This window comes from Falco biarmicus, chromosome 5, assembly GCF_023638135.1.
Source record: "Falco biarmicus isolate bFalBia1 chromosome 5, bFalBia1.pri, whole genome shotgun sequence".
Lineage (NCBI taxonomy): Eukaryota > Metazoa > Chordata > Aves > Falconiformes > Falconidae > Falco > Falco biarmicus.
The window spans coordinates 21504591-21530441 of record NC_079292.1 but is presented as its reverse complement, the minus strand read 5'-3'; the positions used below and the strand labels follow the sequence as shown (position 1 = coordinate 21530441).

At 48.4% G+C, this 25851-nt stretch overlaps 1 protein-coding gene across 2 annotated transcripts; it reads right to left on the bottom strand.

Annotated features, from left to right (window-relative positions):
- Positions 1-740: 740 nt before the first annotated feature.
- On the bottom strand, positions 741-24935 carry STRIP2 (striatin interacting protein 2). Of its 2 annotated transcripts, XM_056340733.1 has the most exons (21): positions 24801-24935; positions 23199-23268; positions 22108-22182; positions 21870-22004; positions 21554-21674; positions 21162-21230; positions 20942-21048; positions 20697-20824; positions 20188-20373; positions 18744-18967; positions 17346-17411; positions 16618-16681; positions 15474-15545; positions 15102-15176; positions 13739-13836; positions 13070-13196; positions 11029-11129; positions 8848-8914; positions 5371-5475; positions 4774-4978; positions 741-2660 (listed from the first exon to the last, which is right to left on the bottom strand). In XM_056340733.1, exons 1-21 carry the CDS (start codon positions 24933-24935, stop codon positions 2410-2412), a joined length of 2481 nt encoding a protein of 826 aa, XP_056196708.1. In that variant the 3' UTR covers positions 741-2409. The 2 variants fall into 2 exon arrangements, with proteins under 2 accessions (XP_056196708.1, XP_056196709.1); XM_056340734.1 differs by lacking the exons at positions 741-2660; positions 4774-4978; positions 5371-5475; positions 24801-24935 and adding an exon at positions 6876-7834 and having other exon boundaries at positions 23199-24428.
- Positions 24936-25851: the final 916 nt, after the last annotated feature.

Sequence of the window (25851 nt, the reverse complement as noted above, 5' to 3'; positions counted from 1 at the left end):
ACAGAGGTACAGCTAAATTCCCAGGACCCTGGCCTGATGGGGAAATTGCACATTTGATAGGAAAATATGAGCCAAAATACCACAGAAAAAGTCCTGAACTTTCCAGCTAGTCCTGGGCTCTGAACCCTAGTACAGGCTGAAAATAGTAGTAGTTATATGCATTCCTACTACTGAAATATTTCACAGACCCTTCAGATGTCTGCCATCTTTAGCTGGGGCTTGTTAATTTATTTGTGCTTATTTAATCTTTAGTTTATTTACTACCCGTAGGCGCTAGGGAACATAGGGAAATACTAGGTGCTGTATTTTAGAAAGGGAGCTAAAGTACAAATGCTGAAATGACTTATCTGGAGCTACAGCACTCTCCCAGTTCTGGGATCTCTAAAGAGAGCACCATGCTTCAATTACAGATCGCATGTCTGTTTTCCAAGCCTCACTGCTTGGACAGGCTTTATTTATTTTTAAATAACTTCTTACTTTTTAACAAGCATGGACACTGTGAAGACATCTACAGCCCATAATTTTGTTTTTTAGAGTTCTACAGATACATCAGAATAGAACATCCAAAGTACGTCAGACAGAAGGCCCTTCCTCAGTGGATAGAGTGGATATGGGCACAGGTGAGAGCTGAATTTATGGGTTTGTTTGTGGGGGATGTTTTTGTCCTTTAAAAACAAAAAAAGGCATCAAAGGAAGCATTTAAATTAAGGTGCAGGAAGAAAAAAAAGCTTAAGTAAATGTACATGCTTTAAAAGTTGCTCTGGTTTATTTTGAACAAAAGCATATTTAAAAAGGTGAGTGGGTTTACTAATGCTATTTCCATGAAAAACACCTTTTACAAACGCCATTTAGGAAACACTCAGTTGAATTCTACAGCAATAAGCACAAACCCTGTAATAAGTAATACTTGTGGTTTTATCACTTGTGTGCTTGATATTTTGTTAACAGTACGGCCTAAGTGCTTGCCTGCACTATATTAACACATGCTTCTGTGACAAAAAACAAACTCCTGGCTTCATGGCCAGAGGGAGGTTAGAGCCAGGACTCCCTGTGCTGGACTGATAAAATTTTGTAGAGGAAAGATTATAGTTTGCAGGCTCTGTCATAATACTAAAGTACTGTGAAGCCCACCCTGCCTTCTCAGTGTAGCCCTCAGAAAGCACCATTGTCTGAGGAGAAGGGACTGTCACTCTGCACAGTGCCAAGGGCTGAGATTCACTCAGCAGGTCAGCCCTCATGGGTTTCCAGCCTGCCTTCAGCTGCCATCCCCATGCAGGGCAGCTTTACCCAAGTGTAGCGTTTGCATTGACTTTATAGAAAGTTTATAGCTCTAATATGCTATTCATTCTGAAAGTTACAGACTGCAGTGTCTATTCTTTTCCTCATATGATGGCAATAAAGTGTTAACCAAAGCACTTTTCCTCCCCACTTTAAGACTTGGCACAAACATTCCCCTGAATAACCAAAAATCTGTGCAAAAATTAGGTTATTTAATGCGGCATTCACGGTCTCCTCCAGGGTTAGAAGGGCTAAAAAGCAATGAAGAAAGCTATCTGGAAACCTAACAGCTGCAGTAAGTATCCTTCAAAAACAACCAGGTGGAGAGAAAGAGAGGCGATCAACATCCTTTACAGCTCTAAACACTGCACAGTGAACAGAATGGTGGAGGAAAAGTGGAGCAGTGAAAAGGTAATGGATTACTATCCCTGGTGATGCAAAAATTGTCAGTTGTGGAAGCAAGGCTCTGTAAGTCAGGTTGTGTAATCCCAGCAGCAGTAATGCCAGCCTAGGGACAAGATGTAATGTCATCTCCTTTGGCCAAGTCAGCCTGTCATCTCTGACTGAGACTGTCACAGCCAGTGCCACATATTTCTTATTTTCAGCTTCATTAGGAAAGCAGGGCAGCTTGTTCATGGCAGCAGGGTGTTTGAAGCACATTATCAGACAGCCATAACTGAATAAATGAAAACAAATTCAGCACAGCGTGGAGCATTTGGGAGAGATGAAAACCTTTCACAGTTGAGATACTTTTACAACAAATTTACTTACATGCGTGAACCAAGCTAAGAGACAGACCTGGACTCAGCTCTCGTACACTGGTGTCAATCTGAAGTAAAGACCAGATAAGCTCACTCTTGACACTGCCACTATTGTGACACTGGAGCCTCGTCTGTGGCCTCTGTGCAGGTCAATTGATGCTGCATGGTCTACAAGAAGTCACAGGAAAGGGATGACCTCCAAAAAGACGGGAGCTGCATACTCAGGGGTCTCTGGGTCTCTTTGGAAAGACCATAATCTTTTTCCAGCTGTGCCTAAGAACACCCAGGTCCAAAATAATCTTCCTTTCCTCAGCCTGTAGCACCTTGAGTCCTTATTGAGGTGGGACTGGGGCAGGTGAAGGTGGCCTTCTCACTGGTAGTGCAGCAGCTCCTCCCAGCGAATGGGCTGGGAAAACACCTCCCGTTCCAACCAGAGTTCGTATGAGTACTGGAAGTCTTCGGGGAGCTCCAGCCGCTGTCCCAGCACGCTCTGCAGGCAGTTGTCCACTGGTGCAAACTCTGAGTCTTGAGGTTTGTCGTATCTCCGGCTATTGAAGGCTTCAATGTTGGCCCTCAGGGTGCATTCTTCAGCCTGGAAATCCCATGGTCTTGCATCAATATCTGCATTGAAGAAGAAACAAGACCGAAGTATTGTGGAAAAAGTAACTCTGGTAAGGTTTCAGCAAAAGTAAGGATGAAGATTTTACAGCAACCACATGCCTGAATTGACCAGAGTATTAGCCACTCAGTTATTCCTAATCAATTCCCATTATGTATGCATTTCAATTTAAGGTATTTAAATGAAATATGTTAAAATAACTTGTAAATTAAGCAGAGTCAGAAAGCTTCCTGTAGAAATGCAATTATTTCTGCTCTGTGGTGCTCTTTAAGGACTCTATAATTACCAAGCTCCTGCTTTTTTCAGAAAGGCCCCACCACATCTACTGAAAATCTCCATAGATGTCTCAAGCAGAGACCAAGATTTAATGCATATAGCTAAAACCTGGTGAACTTCTTATGAGCTACTGAAAACATTTTTTAAAATTTAGACAAATCTAACTATGAATGATGTTGAAAAGCTAATAACTAGCTGTAAGAACCATGATATTTGAAACAAGTAGTATTACCTCAACATGTAACATGAAAAAAAAAAGTTGTATTTTGAAAGTTGGTCTTTATGAGCTCTCAGTCTATATGAAATAGTTATTTGCTCCATAAAGGTTCCATAAATTCATTGGCAAAGCTCAGCTGTGCTCAAGGGGGGGAAAGGTCCAAGCTGAGTATCAAGCCAGACATACAAAGATAAAAATAATTACTCCAGGAAAAACCCTTCCAGACTGTGTCTCTGAAAGCCAAGTTCTTCCCTGGCAAACTGTCCAGGTCAAGATGCAGTCTCTGCTAAGCAGTAAATTGCGCAATCGAGTGTTGCATTATGTTGCTGATTTAACTCTTTTCAGGGAAGTGGGACACACACAACTTATCCTTGGCATCTGTCTTAAAATTGCATTATTCTCAATATTGCCATGTAAATTCAGTTGTTACCGCAAACCCTTGCTCCAGGCCAGGTGATGTAGGTACTCGTCTTCTCCTGCTCTTTTGGAGCATATAGTGCTCAAGCTATTTAAGTCACCCAAGGCAGGCAGTATCCCATAGCTGTACCCCGTTAGTGGCATAAGGCAGCCCTGCTGCCGTATTCATCCCAACAGGGAACAATCAGCTGAAAAAGGCAGTGACAGGATAGCGTTTCCCATAAAAGAAAAGTAGTTCCCAGTCTTCCCCAGCCTTTCAGCTCTTTGGTTTTTGGGGGAACTCCACTAGCCCTAAAGTAAAATTAAAAATATCAAGTTTACTTTTTCATTCTTCTGAATTAATGTCATAGGGGTATCATGAGTATCAAAAGCCTACAAGTCTTCAAAAATTTATATTTTACAGTTGAACACCCTAACATAATTATAATGCTTTTCTGCCTTGTAAAAAACTTAGGTTAGGCTTTTACTTTTTGCCCTGTTTTGTTTTAAAACAGGAATGCTACCCAATTTTCCTACTTGATCCTTATTAAAAAGAAGATACATGCAGAGCAAAAATTTCAGACTATATTATGGCAAAATGTCATTTTAATACTTTTTTTGCTTGTCCTAAGCTTGGCTCAATTGTTGCAGCAACTGAGTGTACTTACAAGGGAATAAAACCATGTGGTCTGATGCACCCTGTGGATTAATACATGAGGAACATCAGAAACTTCATGGCGTCTCTCAAAAAATATAGATTTGGATTACATAAGAGCTGTTTAAACAGACCAGCACATCTAGTCTGTGCTTCAGCTTAAGGATTCAGAGTATCCACACTGCCAGGATGTAACCACTGCTATTTCTGAGGTGTGAGCTGCAGAGCTATCAGTCAGATCTTCACTCCATGGCCATCCTAAGCAGATACCAGGACAATTTAGTGGCTTGATGACAAAAGTGATTTGGGAATGCAAAAGTGCAGGCCTCGGCTTGGCGGAAACTCTTGTCTTGGAGACTCAAGCTGATTATGTCTCATTCTGATCTGATTATTCCCACCTTTCCTCATGCAATCAGTTTGTTCTCTTCTGATGGTGCTGAATGGTGCCTTAAAGCTTCTGAAAAAATCCCCAATACTGACTCAAAAAAGTTTATAGGCCAAACCACACCATACCCCTGCGAGCCGATTTCATCTCTGCAGGCAGAGAAGATGCTTCCCTGGCACTACTCACCATTGCCATAAGCCCAGTCATCGTTCATGCGGTGCCGCACCTTCTGGTAAATGGCAGACATGGTCTTCATGTTGCTTTTTCTCCACTGGCGCCCCAGGTATTTGGTCTGGATTTTCAGCAGTTTGAGGACATACAGCTGCATCATGGCCTGCTTCACCTTCAGAGCTCGTTTCAGTATTGGGGCTGACTTAAAGACTACCAACATCTGTCAAGAAATCAAGAGAAATTAATGCAATGTGTTCAAGAAAGCCCACAAGTACTGTCTGTGCAGCTTTGGGCACTAACACCCGGGCCACGTACAGTACAAACCCCAATCAGGTCAAACAGGAGTGTTCAACATAACCAACACTTGCTGCACAGGGCTTGAGGGTCATAGAAATAAGTATTACTTGCAGAACAAAAAGCATTTCTGCATTTAAGGCTCAGTCTGTGAAACAAAAATGGGCAGATTATGAAGCAGCAGAAGCTTCACCACTGCCAGAAGAAAGTCTCAGCAGGAAGGCTGGGCTGAAGCCCACTGTATAGAGCCGGTGACATGCTCAGATTGCAACACTGGCAGCCCACAGCAAGTCTTGGGGAGGCGGGACATCACCTTACCATTGTCCTCGAGTGTTTCCACTTGGTCAGCTTGTTGAGGATCCTCAGCAAGTTAATGCAGGAGAATAAATTTCTCCAGCAGAACTGGTTGTTGTCTCCAGCTTCCTGCAAGTGGAGAAGGAAAAGTGTAACCCTAACTGCAGCGTCCAACACCACTACCACAGAGATATCCTTATGCTGAAAGTCTATTTTTACTGTCTGCACAGGTCTTTTTTCCAATGGAGAGTGAGCAGTGGAGCTCCCTCCTCACTTGGGTTATCATCATGCAGCTGACAAGCCAACAGATTCTGGGGAAAACCGTTCTGAAAGACTCAGATGTGATCAGCATTTTAATTCGCATTTAGGTTTAGAGTAAGAGCTAAGATAAATCACATTATTCCATCATGGGAAATATATATTGTGGTAGATTTGAATTCGTTGTTTACAGTCAGAGAGCAAATTACAGCCTAGTGATCAGCACTGCTTAGAGAGCAGGTTTTTGTTAATTATATAAATTAATTCCTAAATTACCACATGCTTAGAGGACATATTACAGACAAATAAAAGGCAGTCACATAATGCAGGATGGCAAACAAAAGCATTTTTATCAGGAGGATAAGATTTTTCTCTAACAAAGTTCCCTTCCAACTTAAGTGCAATTGATAGATTATTTTAAATATTAGCTAAGCATAAGCACCTCCAACTCCAGGTTGCGTAAATATTGCCTGTGGCACATTTGAGCAGTAATTCCACTACAGTAACTTGCTTTATGCTTGAACAGCACTGAGCACAGCAGAAGTGTCCCACAAATAACCTATTCAGCGATGAGAGCGGAAACAAATGCTGCTTAATTTATAAGCCACTTCCAGCAAGCTACAGCTTCATGGCTGTAACAACTTATGGCAAAAACTGCAGCCTGGTGCATGATCCAGGTTCTGGGCATCCTCGGGAGGAGTCTGAGGATGACCCCAGGGAGCCCGTTCTGTCAGAGTGTCTAATCCAGCTTTGAAACTGGATTTACCCAAGAAAATCCTGCCAGCATAATACCTTTGTTCTTAAAAGCAAGCACCAAACCTATCATTTCAGTAAGCCTGTAAAATGCTATTGTACATACAATTTTTAGAGGCCAAAAAGAAAGTGGTTCTGACATTTTATTTAATTCTGGGATTTGGTACAAGCCACTTTGAGCCAATGCACTTTTCTGGCAGTAAAGGCTATGCCTGTGCTGGAGGCTCCTGTGCACACAGCAGAGCCCAGAGGTGGGATGTCACCAAGGTGCTCGCAGATGCTGCATGCAGCTCTGAAGGTGCCAGCTCAGGAGCAGCGCTCGTGCAGTTTCGTATCAGTGCCCAGTCCTAATATGCTCCCTCTGCACCAAGTAGGTTTTTTTCCAAAAAGACCTCAGTAGAATAAGCTAGTACCCCTTTCATAGGCAGCTGGATTTATTTTTGTCACCAATATGATGTTGTCTCTATAGCTTCAAATAAGTGAAAGGCTTTCCATCAGATTTACAGAACGAGGGAATAGGCTAAATGGACTTTAATCCTCCATTTACCCCTGTCTCCTGTTCCCCTCCCCATGGCACCACGACACAGTACAGCAGGGTCCTCTGCAGCCCCTTCCTCAAGCACAGGGAGCTGTGACAGAAGAGTGGAGATAGGGACCAGCAAGGAATCAAAGAGCTTGTCCTACAGCAGGAGGGGTGAAACCTGCGCGACCTTGCTGGGACTGCAGCCACTCCTGATTTATATCATGTGGGGACAGCAGTTACCCCACTGCCAAAGGATCCCTCATCTGGAAACAGCACTGCTGAACTCAGCCTGGTTTTCCATGGAAGGAAACTGAACACACAATATCCTGTGTGCAACCCACTGAGAGTATAATCATCTGTTCTGTCTGCTGAGATATGTGTTACGGCTGGGATGTTAAAATCAGTGCATCAGAGTGTTAAAAAAAAAGCTAAACCAACACACAAAGTGTTGGCTGAAGGAACATAAATACGTGCATAAGCATATGCCTCAATTACCATGGCATGTTTAATTTCTATTAAATCCTTACATTCATGGGTATCCTCCCGAAGACAAACACATGGTAAAATTCAAGTTGGTTTCTGCATATTTTGTAATTAAATTAACCTCCGATAAGGCTAACGTCCATGTCTGCTGGAGGAAAGTGAAGAGGCACTGTCATTTAATGCAACAGCTCCCAAATTGGGGACCAGTCCCTACTGGGAATATTTTTCCTAAAAACGTTCAGTCTTCTCCTACAGCCGTAAAACTTAGCATGAGTGTTAAGGATTAGCGTGAGCCATGGGAGTACTCAGCAACGTGTCGCTAGATGTCCCCATTGGGCCAGGACATGTCGCTGGGAGCCTGTCAGGGGGACAGCCCTCAGCAAGTAGCCCACGGACCAGCACAAAACAGGAGACTGATGGTGTTGATAAAGAGGAAGACGATGTCCAGGAGTTGTCACCCTGAGCAGGTACCTAGAAGGAGGCAAGAAGCACTGGCAGAAGGGCACATGGAACGCCAGTGGAGGACTGAGCCAGCACGCCGGCCATGCATGATGATCCCACATCACATCCACCCGCATGTGCTCCACAGCAGGTTTTTACATAAATTTGTTCTGGCATAATAAACTCACAGTGGGAATTTGCATTGCAGTTGGCACATCAGGAAAGCCATGGCTACAGATCCAATAAAACCAGTTTGGTTGTCCTGGCTGACCGCAGCCTCAAGGATTCATGAGCAACTTTGGTTAGTAGAAACTAGGGAAAATCTTCCACTTTAACGATTTTAACCTTTACACAGCTAAGGAAAACAACATAGGCTCAAGATTTTAGCAGCCAGGCAACGTGAGATCATCCTGGCCCAGACTGGTTTTGGTCAGGCTGCTTCTTAATGATTCCTGCATCATTTAGCAACTCACTTCCCTCTGATCCCCCTCCCTGTTAACTCCAAAGTTTGTCCCTGCTCTGCACCCTATGCGAGTCTAGCCTACTCTGCATTTGAATTATTGCAGTTATGAACCTGCCAGCATTAATGTCTCATCTATAGTCCATATATTCACACAGGTCATCATGCTGGCTGGTCTTCATAACACTTAGGCTCCCCTCTACAGGGAATTTGGCTCATTCCTTAATCTACTGGCATTTTATGAAATGTGAGTGCTCATGGCAATTTAAACCTGGGAGGCAATGGCCTCTGGGCAAATCCTCTTCAAAAGGAGGCTCTCTCATTTAGAAAAGTGAAAGGGAAAACTCTAAACCAAACTATTTTTATGGGTTTCACAAGGCCAGCAGTGCCTCCTCCCCAAACTCCCCACAGCTGATCAGAATAGCGATGGGAGGAATTTTCAAGTCTGGGGGGGGGAAAGAAGTCTAATTTTGGAAAGGTTGGGGGTACAAAAAAAGAAGACAGAAAAAAGAAAACAAAAATCCTTCCTCACCCTCTCACATACCGCAATACTGTTTACAAGGACCCTTTCTGTGCTGCTTACCAGGCTTTCTGCAGTGAGCTCAGGCAAATCATAGACTGTACAATGTGGATAATCCAGGACGGAGATGCTGCAGAAGGCACAAAAGAAGGGACTTGTTAAGAACCAGGTAAATATGAAAGCAACTTTTTAAGATGATCTACATGATTATGCCCAGCAATCTGTAATGTCTTCTTTCCCTGTGCTTGGGATTTGAATTGCAAAGGCAGCAATGCCTGATGCAACAAGTAGTTTGGATGCGTAGCAACAATCCCATCTCCAGCAAGCCACATTGGGCACATGAACCAGCCTGCAGCTGGTGCCACGTGGACATGCCTCCTTCCTGCACTTCCGACTGCACAGATGGCATCCAAATGGGCTCGCAGCCTCACCGCTGCCTTGCGTCTCAGCTTAATGGAGCACGTCGATTCCTCTTGGCTCCAAAGCACATCCTGAGTGCATTAATAAGGACTCAAAGGATTTGGATCCATTAAGACATGAAAGATTAGTTATTCATATGTATATTTTTAAAAAGGGAAAAAAAACCACAAACCCCAGATCTTAGGTTATAATGGAGTATCTGATTATCAGCAAGAAAATTCATGAGGGCATCAGGTCTTTTGAAGCCCTCCAAGCCTATTGCCTCTGTAAAAGTAGCCAACAAAAAAACCCAAGAAAAGTATACAATATGTGTGTGTATATATATATATATATAGTGTATGTATACACACACACACTCTGATGCTATCCATGCCAAGACATATACCAATCTAAAATGAAGCATGCATTGTCACACAGCTTCAGTTCTTGTGTCCCCTCTTGTTTGCTATTTTTTGTTTTTAACTTCAGCAACCGAGCAACAAGCTGACTTGACAGTCACTGAGTCAAAGGCGGTCCAGGATGAAGACCCAAGGTCAGGAGATCCCCTCAAACAGGCTTTCATTTAAAGCATTTAGCCCAGGAAGGGCTTGTCTGACCACAAGGACAGATGCTCCTGCTGGCTCCTATCCATCATAACCCTAAAGCTGGAAGCGCCATGCAGATACAAGCGGGAGAGCTCAGAGGGAACCAGGTCAGGACAAGGAGCCACACAGCTCAATTGCCACAAGTTGTCATTGTACTGGCATCACTTCTGATACTTCCTGTTGCACCATCACTGGCCTCAGGTCCATACATCTGAACGTGGCAAAATTCCATGATCCTTTTTGCAGGGCAGTGCCTGACATTGCTCACTGTTATCTGACAAACTGGTACTCTGGCTGGACAGAACAGCTAAACCTCCCTGGATCAGAGCATCCAGCTGCAAACCCCACCTCATTTCACAGGTGCATATCCTGCCTGTGAAGCCTCCATCAGAATGCAGAGGAGGAAGCTAAGTGCTCCTGGGCTATGTTTCCTCCTCACTTATGTGGCTTTAAAGCACAGGACCAAAAGCGGAAATATTTATCAGCAAGATAATTAATATATTACTTTCTATTTTTTGATGCGTGCCTTCTCACATATACACAACCACACCATGCAGGAGACAAACCAGCCTACACACAGAGCTAAAGTGCATCAAAAAGCAAGAAAAGGGATCTCTTCATTATTCCAACAGCAACACTCCCCTGCAAATGGGGAAATCCAGCCCAGTGCTACTGAGTTGTGAAAGAGTTGTGTTCTTTCAGTTCTTACACTGAGTTGCAGTAGTCCAGCCAGTCCCTATGCAGGCTCAAACTTGGGCTAGTGTCTTTCTAAAATCAGAAGTAAAAGGCAGTAACAGCTACACAAAATCTGAAGAAGCCAGGCAGAACAGCTGAATTATAGCTCTATGAAGCGGAAAAGACCTAGAAGACTCTTCCCCACCTAATCTTCTTGAAGTTGTAGCCCATAGATGCCCAGTGGCACTGGACTGCTTTCCAGGAGTCCACATAAAGATGAAAATGGGCCTACTGCCAGCAAGGGAGACAGGTCTACATGCATTTCAGTAGTCCAGTGAGAGACTGGACACACCGCCCCCCCCCCCCCCCCCCCCATCTGTCCTTCTCATTAAGCAGAAGGTATTTGCTCCATTCCAATGTATTCCTTTAGTGAAGAGTATACTGCCCCAAAGCCAGGCTAGGGACCAGAGGTCACTTGGTCCCACCACATAGTCATGTGTTAGGGTTCCTCACGCACAAAGCCTCCCTGCTCCATCACCACTGCCTTTCCCAGAAGTGGCTGTACCTGTTTTTGGCAGTGATGTATGACATGATGTTTTGGTTGAAGAACTTCAGGATCAACGGGATGCAGTTGGCAAACACCAAATGTTGGGACACATACTCAAACTGAGGAAGAGAATTGAAATGGGTCAAGGTTAGCTGGAACAAGTGGGAGCATCACCTGGGAATGGAAACCCATTTCCAGCCAAAAGCAAAGCAGTCTTGATGGTTTGCTCTAGACACCTTGCAGAAGTTTGCTGTGTAAGGCTTGCATCATACACAGCAACTTCCACCAGATGGAAAACTCCAGAGCCATGAAGTGGACACACAAAATTTGTCAGTAGTTTAGGAATAGCTGCATGTAATGACTGCAGTGTAGCTTTTCAAAATATAATCTGTGGCAAAACAATATATGGATAAAAGGGAAGGAGATGTAGCTATTACATGAGAAAATATGATAATTCTATTGCTGTCACATGCTAATCCCAGTCCCTTTTCAAATTTTGACGGAAAAAGCACCCTTGCCTTCATAAATGCTTTTAATTTCTCTCCCCCTCTAAACATGAAATGGTCTGGGTACATACAGCTACATAATACAACAAATCTCTACTGTCCTCTAAAGAGACAGACACAAATAGCAGCAATATCCTATCCTATCCCATCCCATCCTATCCTACCCATGTCTGTCAATAATCTGCAGTCAACACCCCAAACCTGAGAGCAAACAAACAGTTTGTTCCTACATGTCTCATCTCAGCCTGGTACAAGCTGTCGACACTCTGCATGCCATCGATGACACCGCTGCCATTATTTGCAAGTAATCAGCAGTTCCCACTAGCTGGGATCTGAGATGCACTCACTGCTTGGAAATGCAGCTGCCAGCGACTAATATGTTACATAGGATACAAAGGTTACAAAGATAATGCTGAACTGCAATAATTTGATGGTGTTTCTCTGTTGGCATAAGAAATGCCAAATCTCAACACAACCGAGACAAAAAAAAACTTGATTTGTGTTGGTGTGCAGGTCTGTGCAGTTGCTGCTCTACCAACGTGGCAGCCAGTGAGCACAGGGTGACCCCCAGCAGAGCCCAGACCAGCCACGCTCTCCGTTACCCTCCACTACTTTCTGAAAGCATTGTCTCAGACCCTGCAGTGGTTTTTGGGGTGCACCCTGAGACCAGCTTTGGCACTGAAAGAAATTATGATGGCTCACCCAAAATCAGACACAAAAGCAGAATCAGGGGAGAAAATCCCACAGCTTTCTCCAGACTTAGCAACAGACTGCAAGGCTCCTGCTGTCATGAAGGAAGAAAAGAGAGGAGCTGCTCTGGAGTAAAGTGAGAAAAATTAGTGAAGAAACGTGGGGGAACCCTGAACAAATGTAGTAACTGTTGTAAAAATGTAAGGTTTTGTTTCATTTTATCCAGTCTAATATATGGATTTATATTTATCCTTAGATAAATATCAGTGGGCTTCATAACACAGATGGATTCGTACCATGTTGAAACTTTTAAAAGGAAAAACATAAATTGAAAACACTAATTGTTTGACTTGCAGAATGGGTGGAGAACTGAGCTGAGGCTCTGTAGAAACCAGAGCCTCAAGATCTTGATCCTGATGAGGGACAGAAGACTAGATTAGTTAACCTCAGGAGGTTCTACCAGCACTATTTCTGGTTGTTGGAGATTAGAAAGAGCAAAAGAGGGCCTTGCCTAACTCCCATTCCCTTCCCCCTTCTACCGGGGAGGCTCATGCTCATGATAATCTCCTAAATTTTAATCTGATCAGCCACAGTGTGAGTTTTTCCAGAAGTCTGAAAACTCCTTCCACGTGAGTGGAAACAATTCTGTCAAAACACAGTCAGAGATATATTGCAGACAGGTTATTCCTGCCTGAGTAACCCTATACAAATCCTTGCCCAGGGCTAGGGTTCACTGCTATGGACAAGCAATCTGCAGCTCCTCATGGAAACCCTTCCTGGACAGGTCTTTTAGGAGAGGGTCTATCTGGACACACCGGCTTCAAGACCAGCTTGGCAGTGGCTGACCCCTTCTCTATGCTCACCTGGTAGATGTGGTTCAGCTTGAAGTGCTTGAGGAGCAGGAGCAGCAAAGCTGAGATGCTCTTCACGATGATCTCTTTGTGTCTGTTCACGTCAATCCCCAGTTTCATGCTCTGAAGAACGGTAATGCTGTGTTGGAGGGAAAGAAGGCAGCAGCACAGTGGATATGGGAACAAGGAGGACTAAGGGACTGTTGAGTTCATATTAATCTGGACAGGTTCTGCTGAAACAGGGACCTTCAGTTCCCCGTGGGACTCCCATTTCCATCCTCTCCTGCCTGGTGACACCAAAGTGCACTAAAAAAAGGGGAAAAAAAAGCTGATTGCCCTCCACCAACAGTCCTGGGGGAGTGGTATGAAGGACACCTGCCATATGTTCACGTATCTTTTTGATTTGGGTCAGTTACCATGATTTTATGATTTATGCCACTTAGCTAGCAGAGCACAGTAGCTGGCAATTGTGCTCAAATTGTTACGCTTTTGAAAAAACAGCATCACTTCCTTGACTTTCACTCCTCTGCCCGGCTGGCAACAGTAGCTTGCACCTATCCAAAGAGATGTCCCCAAATCTGTAGCACTCCCAGACTTATTGGCAAACCCCAACTCTCCTGCTTGGCCCAAGACTTTGTGGCAAAGCTGGGATGGCTGGTGGCCATCTTGTCAGGGACTTACGGCATCTCTTCAGGCAACACATCTGCCAGGATATTGATGGAGTCGGTCTTGGCTTTGGAGGTGGGTGCTGCAGCAAGGAGGATCTTCAACAAAGCTATCTGCAGAAGAGGGCGGGTGTGGAGAGATGGTCCCAGGAAGAGGCATTCCTTCCTTCCCCTTCACTTGCTGAAATGGGACAACTTCAAGCCAACTCTATGGGGTTTCACTACTACAAGCTTGGTTTACCATGATGGACTGACTACACCACAGCTCAAATTCTCCTTTCATACCTTGGACAGACAGGCCAGGTGCAGGAAGCACAGCAGCTCTGTTTCAGCCTTAATTTAGGGCATCATGAACCCCTGAGCTCTAGTAGTATGAATAAAACAACGCAAGGGACACTTGGAGCTTAATACATTTAAATCAGTGTTTCTCTCTCCCTACAGACAGAGTGCACGTGACCCAAATAGCATCTCAGAATCACAGATTCACAGAATGGTTTGGGTTGGAAGGGAGCTTAAGGATCTAGCTCCAACCCTTCTGCCACAGGCAGGGGCACCTTCCACTAAACCAGGTTGCTCGAAGTCTCATCCATCCTGGCAACATAGCTGAATTTCAGGACATGCATTGTATTCCTCTGGGAATCTCTTGGGGCCATGGGAAGGCTGCAAGGGATGCCCCTGTAAGGAAGATCATAACCTACAGAGTCTCCACGGTTTGAAAGCTATTGAAAGCACAGCCAGGTTGCCAGAGACCTGAAGGCATTAGCACCTTGTTTGCTGAGCCATGTAAACCATGATGATGGCTTAGTTTGGTTCCTGGCCCAGCTAGCCACCATGCTCAGAGATCAGCACAATATTGTAACGAAAAATTAATCTCAGCAAGAAAAACAAAGGCTCAAGGGACCAATAAAGTCTGTAGGTTGCTGCTTGAGGTCAGAAGTGAAGATGCCTGCATCAGTATGCAGTAAGTTGCTGGTAAATAAATTGCTGGTGAGTCACAGCTCACGCACCTCTAGAGATGACACGAGGCCATCCCTGGCTAGGTCTCCTTGCTGTCCAGAGGGAAGGAGCCAGCTTTGAGCTCCCACCAAGGTGAAGAACTTGGTTCCTTGCTCCCAGTCCTCTGCACACATCCTATTTTCCAACCACTGACATATCTCCAACAATTTGACAATGTCCCTGCGTATCTACACTCCTTGATCCTCTCAATGACTCTTTCTGGACTGTACTTTACACCCAACACTGCTCTGGATTCCCACCAAAATCTCATCATTCAAGTCCTGAACACACCCCAGCAGCCTCGTGCTGAGCTCTGCAGCTCACAGATTGGGACCATTCCCCACTCAAAAGCTCTTCTTTGCTTTTAAGAAACAGGGACTTACCATATACTGGGGGAGATTGTACAACATTGCTCGATACAAGACCTCACAAGGGGTTTCTTGGACGTCCTCTTCCCCCTAGCACACAGAAACATTAGAAACAAGGGAAAATTAAGTATTTCCAGTCCACACACTTGAGATATGTCAGTCATCTCCATAAAACCCAGCCTGGGGACTTAATGATGGACATAGCTGCATGCTGACTGCAGGAAGCTCCAGGCCTTTCTCCCTTAATACAACTAAACAAGATATGGACTTCTACAAAAAAGAGCATCCCAGGTGTGTCCTAAGGATCATGGAGAATGTATGGATTTCTATGACACCTTGGAAATCTTGCACACATCTGTCTAGTGATGGGGTGCAGCAACTTCTTACCAGAGACATGGGGCACTTCTCCAGCTCCTCCTCGTTCTTGATCTGGATGTCTGAGATGGAAACATATTTGTGCTGGAAAAATACACAGAGGTAGAGCAATATCACAACTGGAGGTCAGTGATGACAACAGTTGACGATTTCAGTAATATCCGAGTTAGGTATATAGGTCACAGCAGATATATGGAGAACTCATCTTTGTGTGGGACATCCCTCTGTCCGTGAAGCCCTCCCCACATCATGCTTTTGATTACTTCCACCTGCTCCTTCTAGGATCTCTCTGTAAGTAAATGGAGAGGGGCAATCCCCTCCAAAAGGCAATCCAGACCTTAGATAGGGACAATTGGCCTCTGGAGGTGTCTCACTCAGCGTGGAACGCTGCAGGAGCCAAGACTGGCCATGCTTCCCCCTGAGAACAGCACAGGTCTGGGCATGTATGTCCAAACCCAACTCTGAAAGTCTGTTATCTTCAAAGCACATGGTAAATGCTCACCAGGACAAAGCAATGCCCTTGGATAAAGGGAAAGTCCAAGCACTGGACAATTTACTTGGAATTGCAGTGAGGACTCGGTTTTCCAATTTTTGCCCCAATTCTTGCAAGAAGCTCCAGAAGGCTTTCCTGTCACAACAAACAAGGAGGGATCTTCTTACTCCTTCCAGCAACTGTGTTTCAGCCAGAGGTTAGATGTGAGGCTACCACACTGCATGTGGTGGATATCCAGCCCCTCTCAAGCTGTTCAGACCTTGAATAGATTAATCAGATTGTCTTCCCAAGGCAGAGAGCAAGAGCTCAGACTGAATATGTTGCCGTACATCAGCTGAAGAGGAGCAGAAGACTAAATTCACATGAAACATTTACTGTGGGCTGAGAGCATACATATGACGAACCTGAAACTCATTCCAAGTGCTGTATCACAAAATTTGTGTGTAGACTTGATGCCCTGCAATCCCCCTATGGCCTTAGTGATCTTGGTCAATGATTTCTCCACCCCCATGAGATCCCCATGAGTCTAATCCCACCTCAGAGTATCTGCTGAGTGCCACGGAGCAAAAATAGCAAGGGATGAGGTTAGACAAGCTGACTGCCACTCAATAAGCCTTTCTGGGCTGCTTCACCCAAGCACTACACATGGAGCCACCATCTCACCTGCTTCAGTGTCTTCACGCTTTCATGGATGGGCCGTGGTAGCCCTATCAGGGTTTCAGTGTCTCTGTGGAGGAGGAAAGAAGGTAAGTACAAAGCTGGGAAGGAGATCTGTGTTCAAACACTTCCATGTCATACAAGGTAAAAAAGGGAGCCTGTAGTCTACTGAGTCTATCGAACGCATCCCCAGTGTGTCAGGGATTAGAAGAGGGGTTGGTGTGAACTGTCCACCCTCCCACCTCCTCCCCAGCGAAGCCTGCACAAGAGAGGAGTGACACTGGGTAAAATCAGGTCTCCATGTGGAGCCAGCTTGAGCCCAACACTGCACCTAAAAATGAATATACCCTGCTGACACTGTACCAGGACAACTGTGCACTTGCAGCTTGATTTATTCACAAACTGGGTAATTTGTTGTGGATACCACATTGTCTTGACTCCCTCCCACATCAAATCAGTTTCTGGCTTGGGCCAGGGGTCACTTATTCTGGGTTAGGTGTGATTTTTAATAGAAAGAGGTCCTTGGAGACCACCACCTCCAGAACATGTTTTTGTAACACTGAGTGCATTGCTGCAGCCCCAGCAAAATCCAGTGCTGTGCCACATCATCCCGAGCGTGCCTTAGGCTAGCTGAGTTGAGAAAACCTGAGCTTTGTGGACCCCTCCCACCAGTTAAACTGCACTGATGGAAGCTATGGGACAGACTTTGTTGGACCTATACATGTAACACTCACTGTCCCAGCGTGAATCCAATGAATTTGTTCCTACTTGCTTCCAGGAAATGCTCGATGTCTTTCTGTCTGATGGAGCAGCAGAGAAACAAAAACAAAAAGGTTGGAAAACAGACATATACCAGACCACTGCCTACATTGCCTAGAAAGCACTGCACTGTGGGACCAGCAAGAACCTTTGAGCTTTCTAGGATTTATTTCTGGAGGTCTTAATAGCAGCAGGTGAGAGCCACCATTGCTCTTGTTGGTTGGGAGCAATGTGAACCAAAACCATGTGTATTTGCTGTGCAAGCCCATGGAAGAGTGCAAATAAATGGACAGGAGTTCTCTACAATCAGCACCTTATTTATCCACCTTCTGTGCTCCTACTACATGCATCTTCAAGTAGCATCTGCTCTCTTTGAGGGAACAAATGTTGTCTCCACAGTCTGGCAAATCATGTGGTGCTCCGAGAGAGCAAGCTGACATCTTGTCCACCCTGGGCATCTTTCATGAGAACTGGTCAGGGTCTCAGCATGACAAGTAGGACATGAACTGTGAGCCAAGGCTTTCACAGGCAGAAAGAAACCCAGCTGCATTTCCAGGCACCAGCCAAGAAAAACAGCAATCATTTGATTTCAAAGCTGAGAGCATTAAGTTACGTGGAGTACCATGGCACCATGTGTGCAGAGACCCATGTGGGAAATGAGTTCTTGCTGTGTCCCTGCGAGGAGTGCTCTGGATAGACACACTTACCTGTCACTGCTCCCGCATGAAAAAGAATGTATTTGTTCCTGTGTTTTAAAGATACTGTATTAAATCCAAGTTTTGGATCAAGAGCAAAAAAACTCACATGGATTAGAGGGAAAGGAGCAGAGGTTTTCACTCTCTGTTCCTAACGCTCCCCCATATCATGTGTAGCATGGTCTCAGGAAGGGAAGGCACCAACTCCTTTGTTCTTAGATGTTTTTCTCCAATCTTTCACCTTAGAGCAAGGCCACTCAAAAAGGCAGAAGATTCCCACTCAACAAGCAAGAGGCAATATCATTAACCAGTTCCCAAGATGATTAGTCTAGGACCTTGCCTTACTAAGACCCATCGATACTGGTTGGAAAAGCTGACCCTGCTCCCACAGCACTCTAACACAAGCCTCCTTTCCAGTACAACCTGGCAAGCCAAAAACAGCATTGCCTTTTATTGGCCAAGCTTAGCCATGCTTGCTTTGTAAAACCTGGGGAAGGGCGCAGCTAAACCCAGTCCAGAAAGGACCAACCGAGATAAAAAAAAAACAAAAGAAGTGGAGTCACTTCAGTTCAACTTGCCAGAGGCCAACAAACTTGCCACAGACTGATGTTCAGCCTGAAATGAACTCCAGGACAGGTCATGCCAGGGGAAGATGGCAATGACACCAGATGGTTTTACCTGACTTTGGGGGCCCAGGGGAGCCCTTTGGGAAATGACACCCTTTCAATAGGCAGGCGCTGAGCAGGCATTGTGGGGATAATTGCATCCCGCTCCATCAGGTCCAGTTCCCCCTCAATCCCGCTGTCCACGTCATCATTCTCCTCTTCATCGACTCCTGCTTCATCATTCTTGAAAGGGTCTCTCTCATTGTAGATATCCAAACTGTCTTGCTTCACCAGGGGCTGCAGCAGAAGGGGAAGGAAAAATTCAAGTCACTCTGTGGATTTTATTTCCCTCTCAGCTGCTGGCACCAGACCTCTCTATCCTGGAAGGCTCAAGCTCCCAGACGTTCCTCAGGTGAAGATTTCCCTCCTAGCTGTTGCCACCAAAGCCTGGACAAGGAATAATCCCCTCTGTACCTCTAAACTTGCTGCTCTAGGAGGTGTGACGCCATTTTCCATCTTTACTTTTGGAGCTACTATCTGACTCTCCCCTAGTATAACAAGTGTTTTCATCCTTGGACCATAGCATGGCAGCTCCAAGAGTGGAGCTAAAACAAGGCGAGCTTGCTGTAAGCAGTTTGCTCCTTAGTGCTTATCAGCCCTTTGCCATAGGGTCAGGATGTCCTCTTGCTTCCTCCAGATCAAGTGCATTGTGGGGCGGATCTGCCACAACTGAGACTGGTGGATGAAAAACCGGACATGAGTTGGCGATGTGTGCTCACAGCCCAGAAAGCTGATGATATCCTGGGATGCATAACAAGAAGTGTGACCAGCAGGTCGAGGGAGGTGACTCTCCCCCTCTGCTCTCATGAGACCCCACCTACAGTACTGTATGCAGCTCTGGGGCCCCCAGCACAGGACAGACATGGAGCTGTTGGAGCAGATCCAGAGGAGGGTACAAAAATGATCAGAGAGCTGGAGCACCTCTGCTATGAGGACGGGCTGAGAGAGCTGGGGCTGTTCAGCCTGGAGAAGAGAAGGCTCCGTGGAGACCTTAGAGCAGTCTCTCAATACTTAAAGGGGGCTTGTAAGGAAGATGGGGACAGACTTGTTACTAGGGCCTGTAGTGGTAGGTCAGAGGGTAACAGTTTTAAGCTAAAAGAGGGTGGATTCAGACTAGACATAAGGAAGAAATTTTTTTACAATGAGGGTGGTGAGACACTGGAACAGGCTGCCCAGAGAGGTGGTAGATCCCTGGGAATATTCAAGGCCAGGTTGGACGGGGCTCTGACCAACCTGACCTGGTTGGAGACATCCCTGCCTATGGCAGGGGGGTTGGACTAGATGAAGGTCCCTTCCAACCCAAACCGTTCTGTGATTCTATGAAACTGGAAGACACAGGAGCACTTGGGGGGAAAGGGAACCATGCTCCCAGACACAGGCTGGCTTCTTGAACAGGTGATGGTCTGCACTGGAAAACCATCCTGGGCCACGTGCTAGGAGGATGCACCTGCTCTTACCCTCCGGCTGCGGTGACCACGCTTCTGCTGCTGCTGCTCCATGAGCTCGATGGAGTAGGTGGGAGGCGAAGCAGCACGCATGCTGCGCATCACCTGGATACTGTCCTCTGGCAAGGGTGGCAGCCCCAGCTCCTCCCGCTTCCTCACCTTCATCACCTGCAGGGCTTCAAATCCACCCAGCGTGAACTAGGGACCAACAAAAGAGTTGAAAGAGCAGGGAGCAGACATCCCACCTGGACTGCATGGTGCTTCCAGGGGAGCCATCAAACTGGAGAGTTGAGGATGAAGACACCATGTCACTGGTTCATTCTCCAGACTTCTCCCCCACCCCACATCCTCTGCATGGCTCAGACCAGCCTCATCCCAGAAGAAACTGCTTGCCTTGTGTCAGCTTCCTGTGCCATCCTAAATAACCTCGTTATGGTTGGATTGAATAGTAGGGAACATCCAGGCTGCATCAGCACTATTCCCAAAATGACTAGTCTCTGGAAAAAGGGGTTTGCACCCACCAGAAGCACCTTCCAGAGCAGGAGCAGGACCTTCTTCATGGGGAAGTGTGGAGCATGGCCACTGCAGAACTTGGTCACCATTGTGAAAAGCAGAAGAGCAAATGGCTCTTCAGTGTGAACAGGGAAACCTGGTGGAGAGAGGGACCAGGAGCAGGTTCAGGGAAGATGCCCTGTCCCTGACGTCTCCCCAGTGGTCCAGCATGACAAAAGGAACTTGTTAGGGCACAATGAACTTTGTGGCTCACTCAGCTCCATCCTGAAAGTCTCCCGGCAGGTTTTCCACTCAGGAGGATCCACCTCTTGCTCCACACGGATATTCTCCACCATCAGGTACATGACACTGAGCAGCACTCTGCCAGGACAGCATGGCAGGCAGGTGACACTGCCAGCCAGAGGCCACTTTTTCCCCACAGGCTGTCCCATGGCCTCCACCCAATATGCTAGTGGGGTTCTGAGAGGGTGTACCTGAGCTCCGTGCTGTCGGCTAGCGAGATGGCTGGCTTCCTCAGGGCACTGCTGCAGGCCTGGCTGTTGCTGCAGGGAAGAGGATGCGCTCAGCGCCAGCCACTGGGCACAGGCTGCTCCTCATCCCAACCCTCTGCCTATGTCCGCAGTGGTGGGAACAGCACGCTGGAGGACATGCCGTGGCTGCAGCACCTCCCTGGTCCTCAGTGAAAAGGATGAGGTAGGAGAAAGAAGAGGACAAGAAGGATAGGGAGAAAGAAGATGAAGACGAAGGTGAAGAAGGAAGAAGATGTCGAGGAGGGTGGGGAGAAAGAAGATGAAGAAGAGGAGCGTGAAAAGAAAGAGTAAGGTTAAGAGGACAAGGAAGGTGAGGGCAGTGTGGGTCCTCTCACTCAATCTCCATGTTGAGGAGCTCCAGGAAGGCGGTGAAGGTTCCCAGCTGGTACAGGAGGAAGCTGTTGTGCCGAGACCAGTGCAGGACATCGCCTTCATTATCGCAGTCTCCAAAGACACCTGGAGAGGCCCAAAGGAAGGCACTGGTTAGCGGGGAGCTACCTTTGAACACCTGGAGCACATGGGACCATCCTGGGAAGGAACTTCACTGCACCGACCTGCACAACCCCAAGAGACGGTTTCTCCCAAGCCCCCATCCTGAAGCCAGGCAGCAGACACGTGGCCACATCCAGACATGGGGGATGTGGTCCTTACCCTGTGCCAGGTAGAGGATGGCCCGTGCTACTTTGAGCCGCTTGTCCCTGCTGACCACCTCTAGCCCATCCAACAGGTGCATGATGTAGGCCTTCTGCTGAGCCCCATCCAGCTCCAGCCACCTCCTGTCCTGCACTGGAAAGGGGACACAACAATCAGCTGGGTGCCTCCCCGGGGGTCCCACTCTCACCTTGGGGGGCTGCCCTGAGCCCTGGGGTGCCAAGCCCAGAGCTGGTACCTTGAGTGTGAAAATCCTCCTCGAAGCACCTCCTGTTGTTGCTGAGCTCAGGCTCCTCGGTGTAGCTGTAGAGCTCTGATGGAGAAAGGGGTCAGGAGGGACCCAGAGGACTTTCACCCTCCTCCTCATTGCCAAATTCCTTGTGGGGCTGTGAAGCATCCCTGCACACCCAAGGAGATATGGGGCAGAGACCTAAACTTATCCCTGAGCTCTTCTGCAGCTCCAGGGAGCATCTCAGAGCCACCCTGTGCTAACAAATTCATCATTTTTATCCCCACGCCCAGGCTGAGCTGTTTCCACACTCCTGTCCACAGCGATGGTGCTCAACCTGCATTTGCAATTTCATAGGCCTTTTTGGAGGGCCATTTTCTGTCCCAGTTAAGGCAGTTTGGAAAGGGAGGGACCGTCAGAGCACCCAGGCAAGACCTGTGCTGATTTCACACCCAGCAGCTTGGCCATTTTGGGACCTACAAATAGGGGCTGGACTTGAAAAGACACAATGTTGTGCCTGTTCCTATATAATTCCTATAGTCCTGTGGTGCTGAGCAGCAGCATGGGGGACTGAAACAGTCCTGCAAGGGAGGAGGAAGGATCTGTTGCAGAGAAAATGTGCTTTAGCCAGGCCAGCTCATGCAGCTGAGACACACAGAGCTAAAAATAACCCCTTTGCTGGTAGAGACACGCTCAGGACCCCGAGGGTTACAGGGCAGAAGCAGCCAGAGTTGCCGCACAGCAGGAAGATACAGGATGAGGACTTGACCCATAATGGCACCCACAACCAGGGGTGACACTTCCCAGCCTGGGCTGTGCCAGTAGGCATGCCACCCGTCCTCCCACCCCCTGCACACCTGTCATCACATCCTGGGTAATTTGGAGCACAGGGTAATCCCTGTGCCCCCATGCATCCCTTTTGCTTGTCCCTGGGGAGCGAGTGGCTCTCTATTAATAAATCCCTCTTGCTCTATTCCCGAAGGATGATACCACTCGATATCCATTCCCCTATCCCGCTCACCCAACTCCCTGAGGGATTTTTTTTCCCCTCCCTGGCAGGCATCTATTAATAGCAACGCAGCTCCCAAATGCCACTTCACCTGCTAACTCGGAGCCGTGGCTGTCAGCATCCCCGTATTCAAACTCCAGGTTGGGGCAATCCACCGAGCCCTGCGGAGAGCATGTTGGGGTTAGGCTGGGGGGCCGGTGCATCCCCACGGATATTTTGGGAGGCAGGATGGCTGCCAGTGCTCTCTGCCTTTGCATTAAAGGTCCTCCAACCACCGGAGCAGCGATTTGTGCACGGATAATCTTGATGCAGGTTTCCAGGGCACAAGTGGGACGTCTGCATGAGGCTACTTAAAATACAGTGCAAATTTGGAAGGCGAATGTAAAAATAGCATTTCTCAAGTCCCGGGGAAAGAGAGGCAGGACCCAAAGTGCCAGTGAATGTTTGATGCATTTCAAGAGCCTCACATCTGCTTAAAAACATTGTCTGGAGCTGGTTTGAAGCAAAGGTGCCCAGGAGGATGCAAACCTATGATGTTCTGTCCTCAGCATCCCAGATCCAACAGCTTTTGGGGCTGGGCTTTGGCTTTCTGAAGCCCATAGGGTTGTGGATCTCCCTCCCTCTTCCCCTGCAGATGAGGAACTGGAGCATGAAACTTTGCCAGAGGATTACGGCCGGGCAGTGAGAGGGCGACCGCAGCCAGACAACCCAATGCCAGCATCGTGCTGCTGTGCCCCGGGAAGGGAACACATGAATGGGTGATCAACTAAATTAACATAATTTCTCATTCTGAGTCCCAGCAGCCCTTCTCAGCAGATGCACATCATCACGATTAATATTGATGACCCCAGAGGATGCGCAGCTCCGGGCTGAGCCCGACTTGCTCACAAACACTGGTTTCTCACCCAATTTTTGCAGCCAGGCCAGCGGGCTGGTTCAGGGAGCTAAAAGCCGACAAGGAATTTGGTGAAGTGCATGCAGCGCTAATCCGCTTTATGAGGCTGAGCCAAAGGAGAAAAGCAACCCCCAAATTCATGGGCAAGGCTCGGGGGGCCACGGCTCAGGCACCATCCCCGGGGCAGGAGGGACCCTTTGTGGGTCAGCTGTCCCTGGGGAGCCCCTGGACCCACAGCTACTTGGTGGGGAAGCTCACAGGGGTCCTGCGGTGGCTTTATGGCGGCTGGGGGCATCAGTCCTGGGCTGGATCGTGGTCTTGCTCCCCCAGCCTGGCATCTGCGAAGCTGGACAAGCACAGCTGGGGCAGAGCAGAGTGATGCAGCCCGGGGTGGTGGTGGCTGTTTGGGCAGAAGGGGTGAAGCGGCGGGGAGGTGGTGGTGCATTGCGACCTCTGGACCCTGGCGGGGGGTGGTGAGGGTAAGTGGGTGCCTGGAAGGTGTAGGGGAGCTCGGCGCCTAGCTGGGCCCCCAGAACACTGCCGACAGCTCTGGGAGTGGGACGCAGAGGTGGGGGGCAGCCTCCCTGGGGTCCCCACTCCAGACTGGGCACCCTCCACCCCCGCGGGACCCCCTCAAAACCCCAAGCCGGGGTGGAAGGAGGGGCGGGGAGCACCCCCAGGGCCGGGAACCCCCCCAACCCCTGACTGGGCTCCTTCCAGCCGCAGCCCCCGGGGACCCCAAGTGGGGGCGTCCCCGCATCACGAGCAGAAGGAGCCCGGGGGGACCCTCGCCCTTACCTCGGACTCCTTCCGTTGGCTCCTGAACAGCTCCCGGCTCTTGGGCTGGGGCTGGGGCTGCGGCGGGGGCTGGGGCTGGGGCTGGGCCGGCCGAGCCCGGGCCGGGGCCGGGGCCGCGCCGCCCGCCGCCTCCATCCGTTGCGCCCCTCTGCAGCGCCGCCGAGCACGTGGGGGCCGGGCTCCGCGCCCCGCCCTTGGCCCGCCCCCGCCGCGTCCATTGGGCCGCCGCTCCGCGGGGCGGAGACAGAGGGCACACTCCCTCTTCGCTATTGGGTGGGGGGCGGGGCCAGAGGGGTCGTGGAATGGGGAGGGGGGTCCCCGGGGGGTGGTGGGGACGGGGCGGGTGTCCCGGGATAACGGTGTGTGTGTGGGGGGGTTGCGGTAACCCAGGGGGTGCCGGGGGGCTTGGGAAGTTGCAGGGCTGTGGGAGACCCTCGGGACTGTGGGTGCTGGCAATAGGGGGTGCTGGGGTGGGCACACACAGACGGGGTTTACCTGGAGATGACAGGTTTTGAAGGGCCGTGGGGTGTCCCAGGGGTGATAAGGTACCCCTGAGGGGTGCTGGAGGCAAGAAATGCTTGGGAGGGGGCGTTATCGGGTGTCCCTGGGGCTGCTGGCAACAGGGGTGTCCGTGGGAATGCTGTGGAGGACACGGGGTGCCCCTGGGGGCAATGGGCTGGGGGAGCAGGGGGGGAGCTGCTGGCTGCAGGAGGTGCCCTGGGGCTAATGAGGTTGCAGGGAGGGCCGGGTCCTGCTGGCACCCGGGCGGCTGCAGCTGCCCCACTGCAGGCAGGGGCCAAGGGTCCCCAAGGCACCCCCAGCATCCCCCACAGGGTCACCTGCTGGGCTGGGTTGTCCAAGCCCCCCTTACCACAATGTTGATTAAAAGCAACTCCTGGAGGGCTGGAAACCAGGGATGGGAATGCTCCAGACTTCCCTCCCACTCCTGCTCCTCTCCTCCCTCCCTCTCCACCCCATATCGGGGGGACGGTTGCTTTTGAGGGGGTGACCATAGGTATGCAGCCAGGGAGGTGCTTGACAACCCATCTTG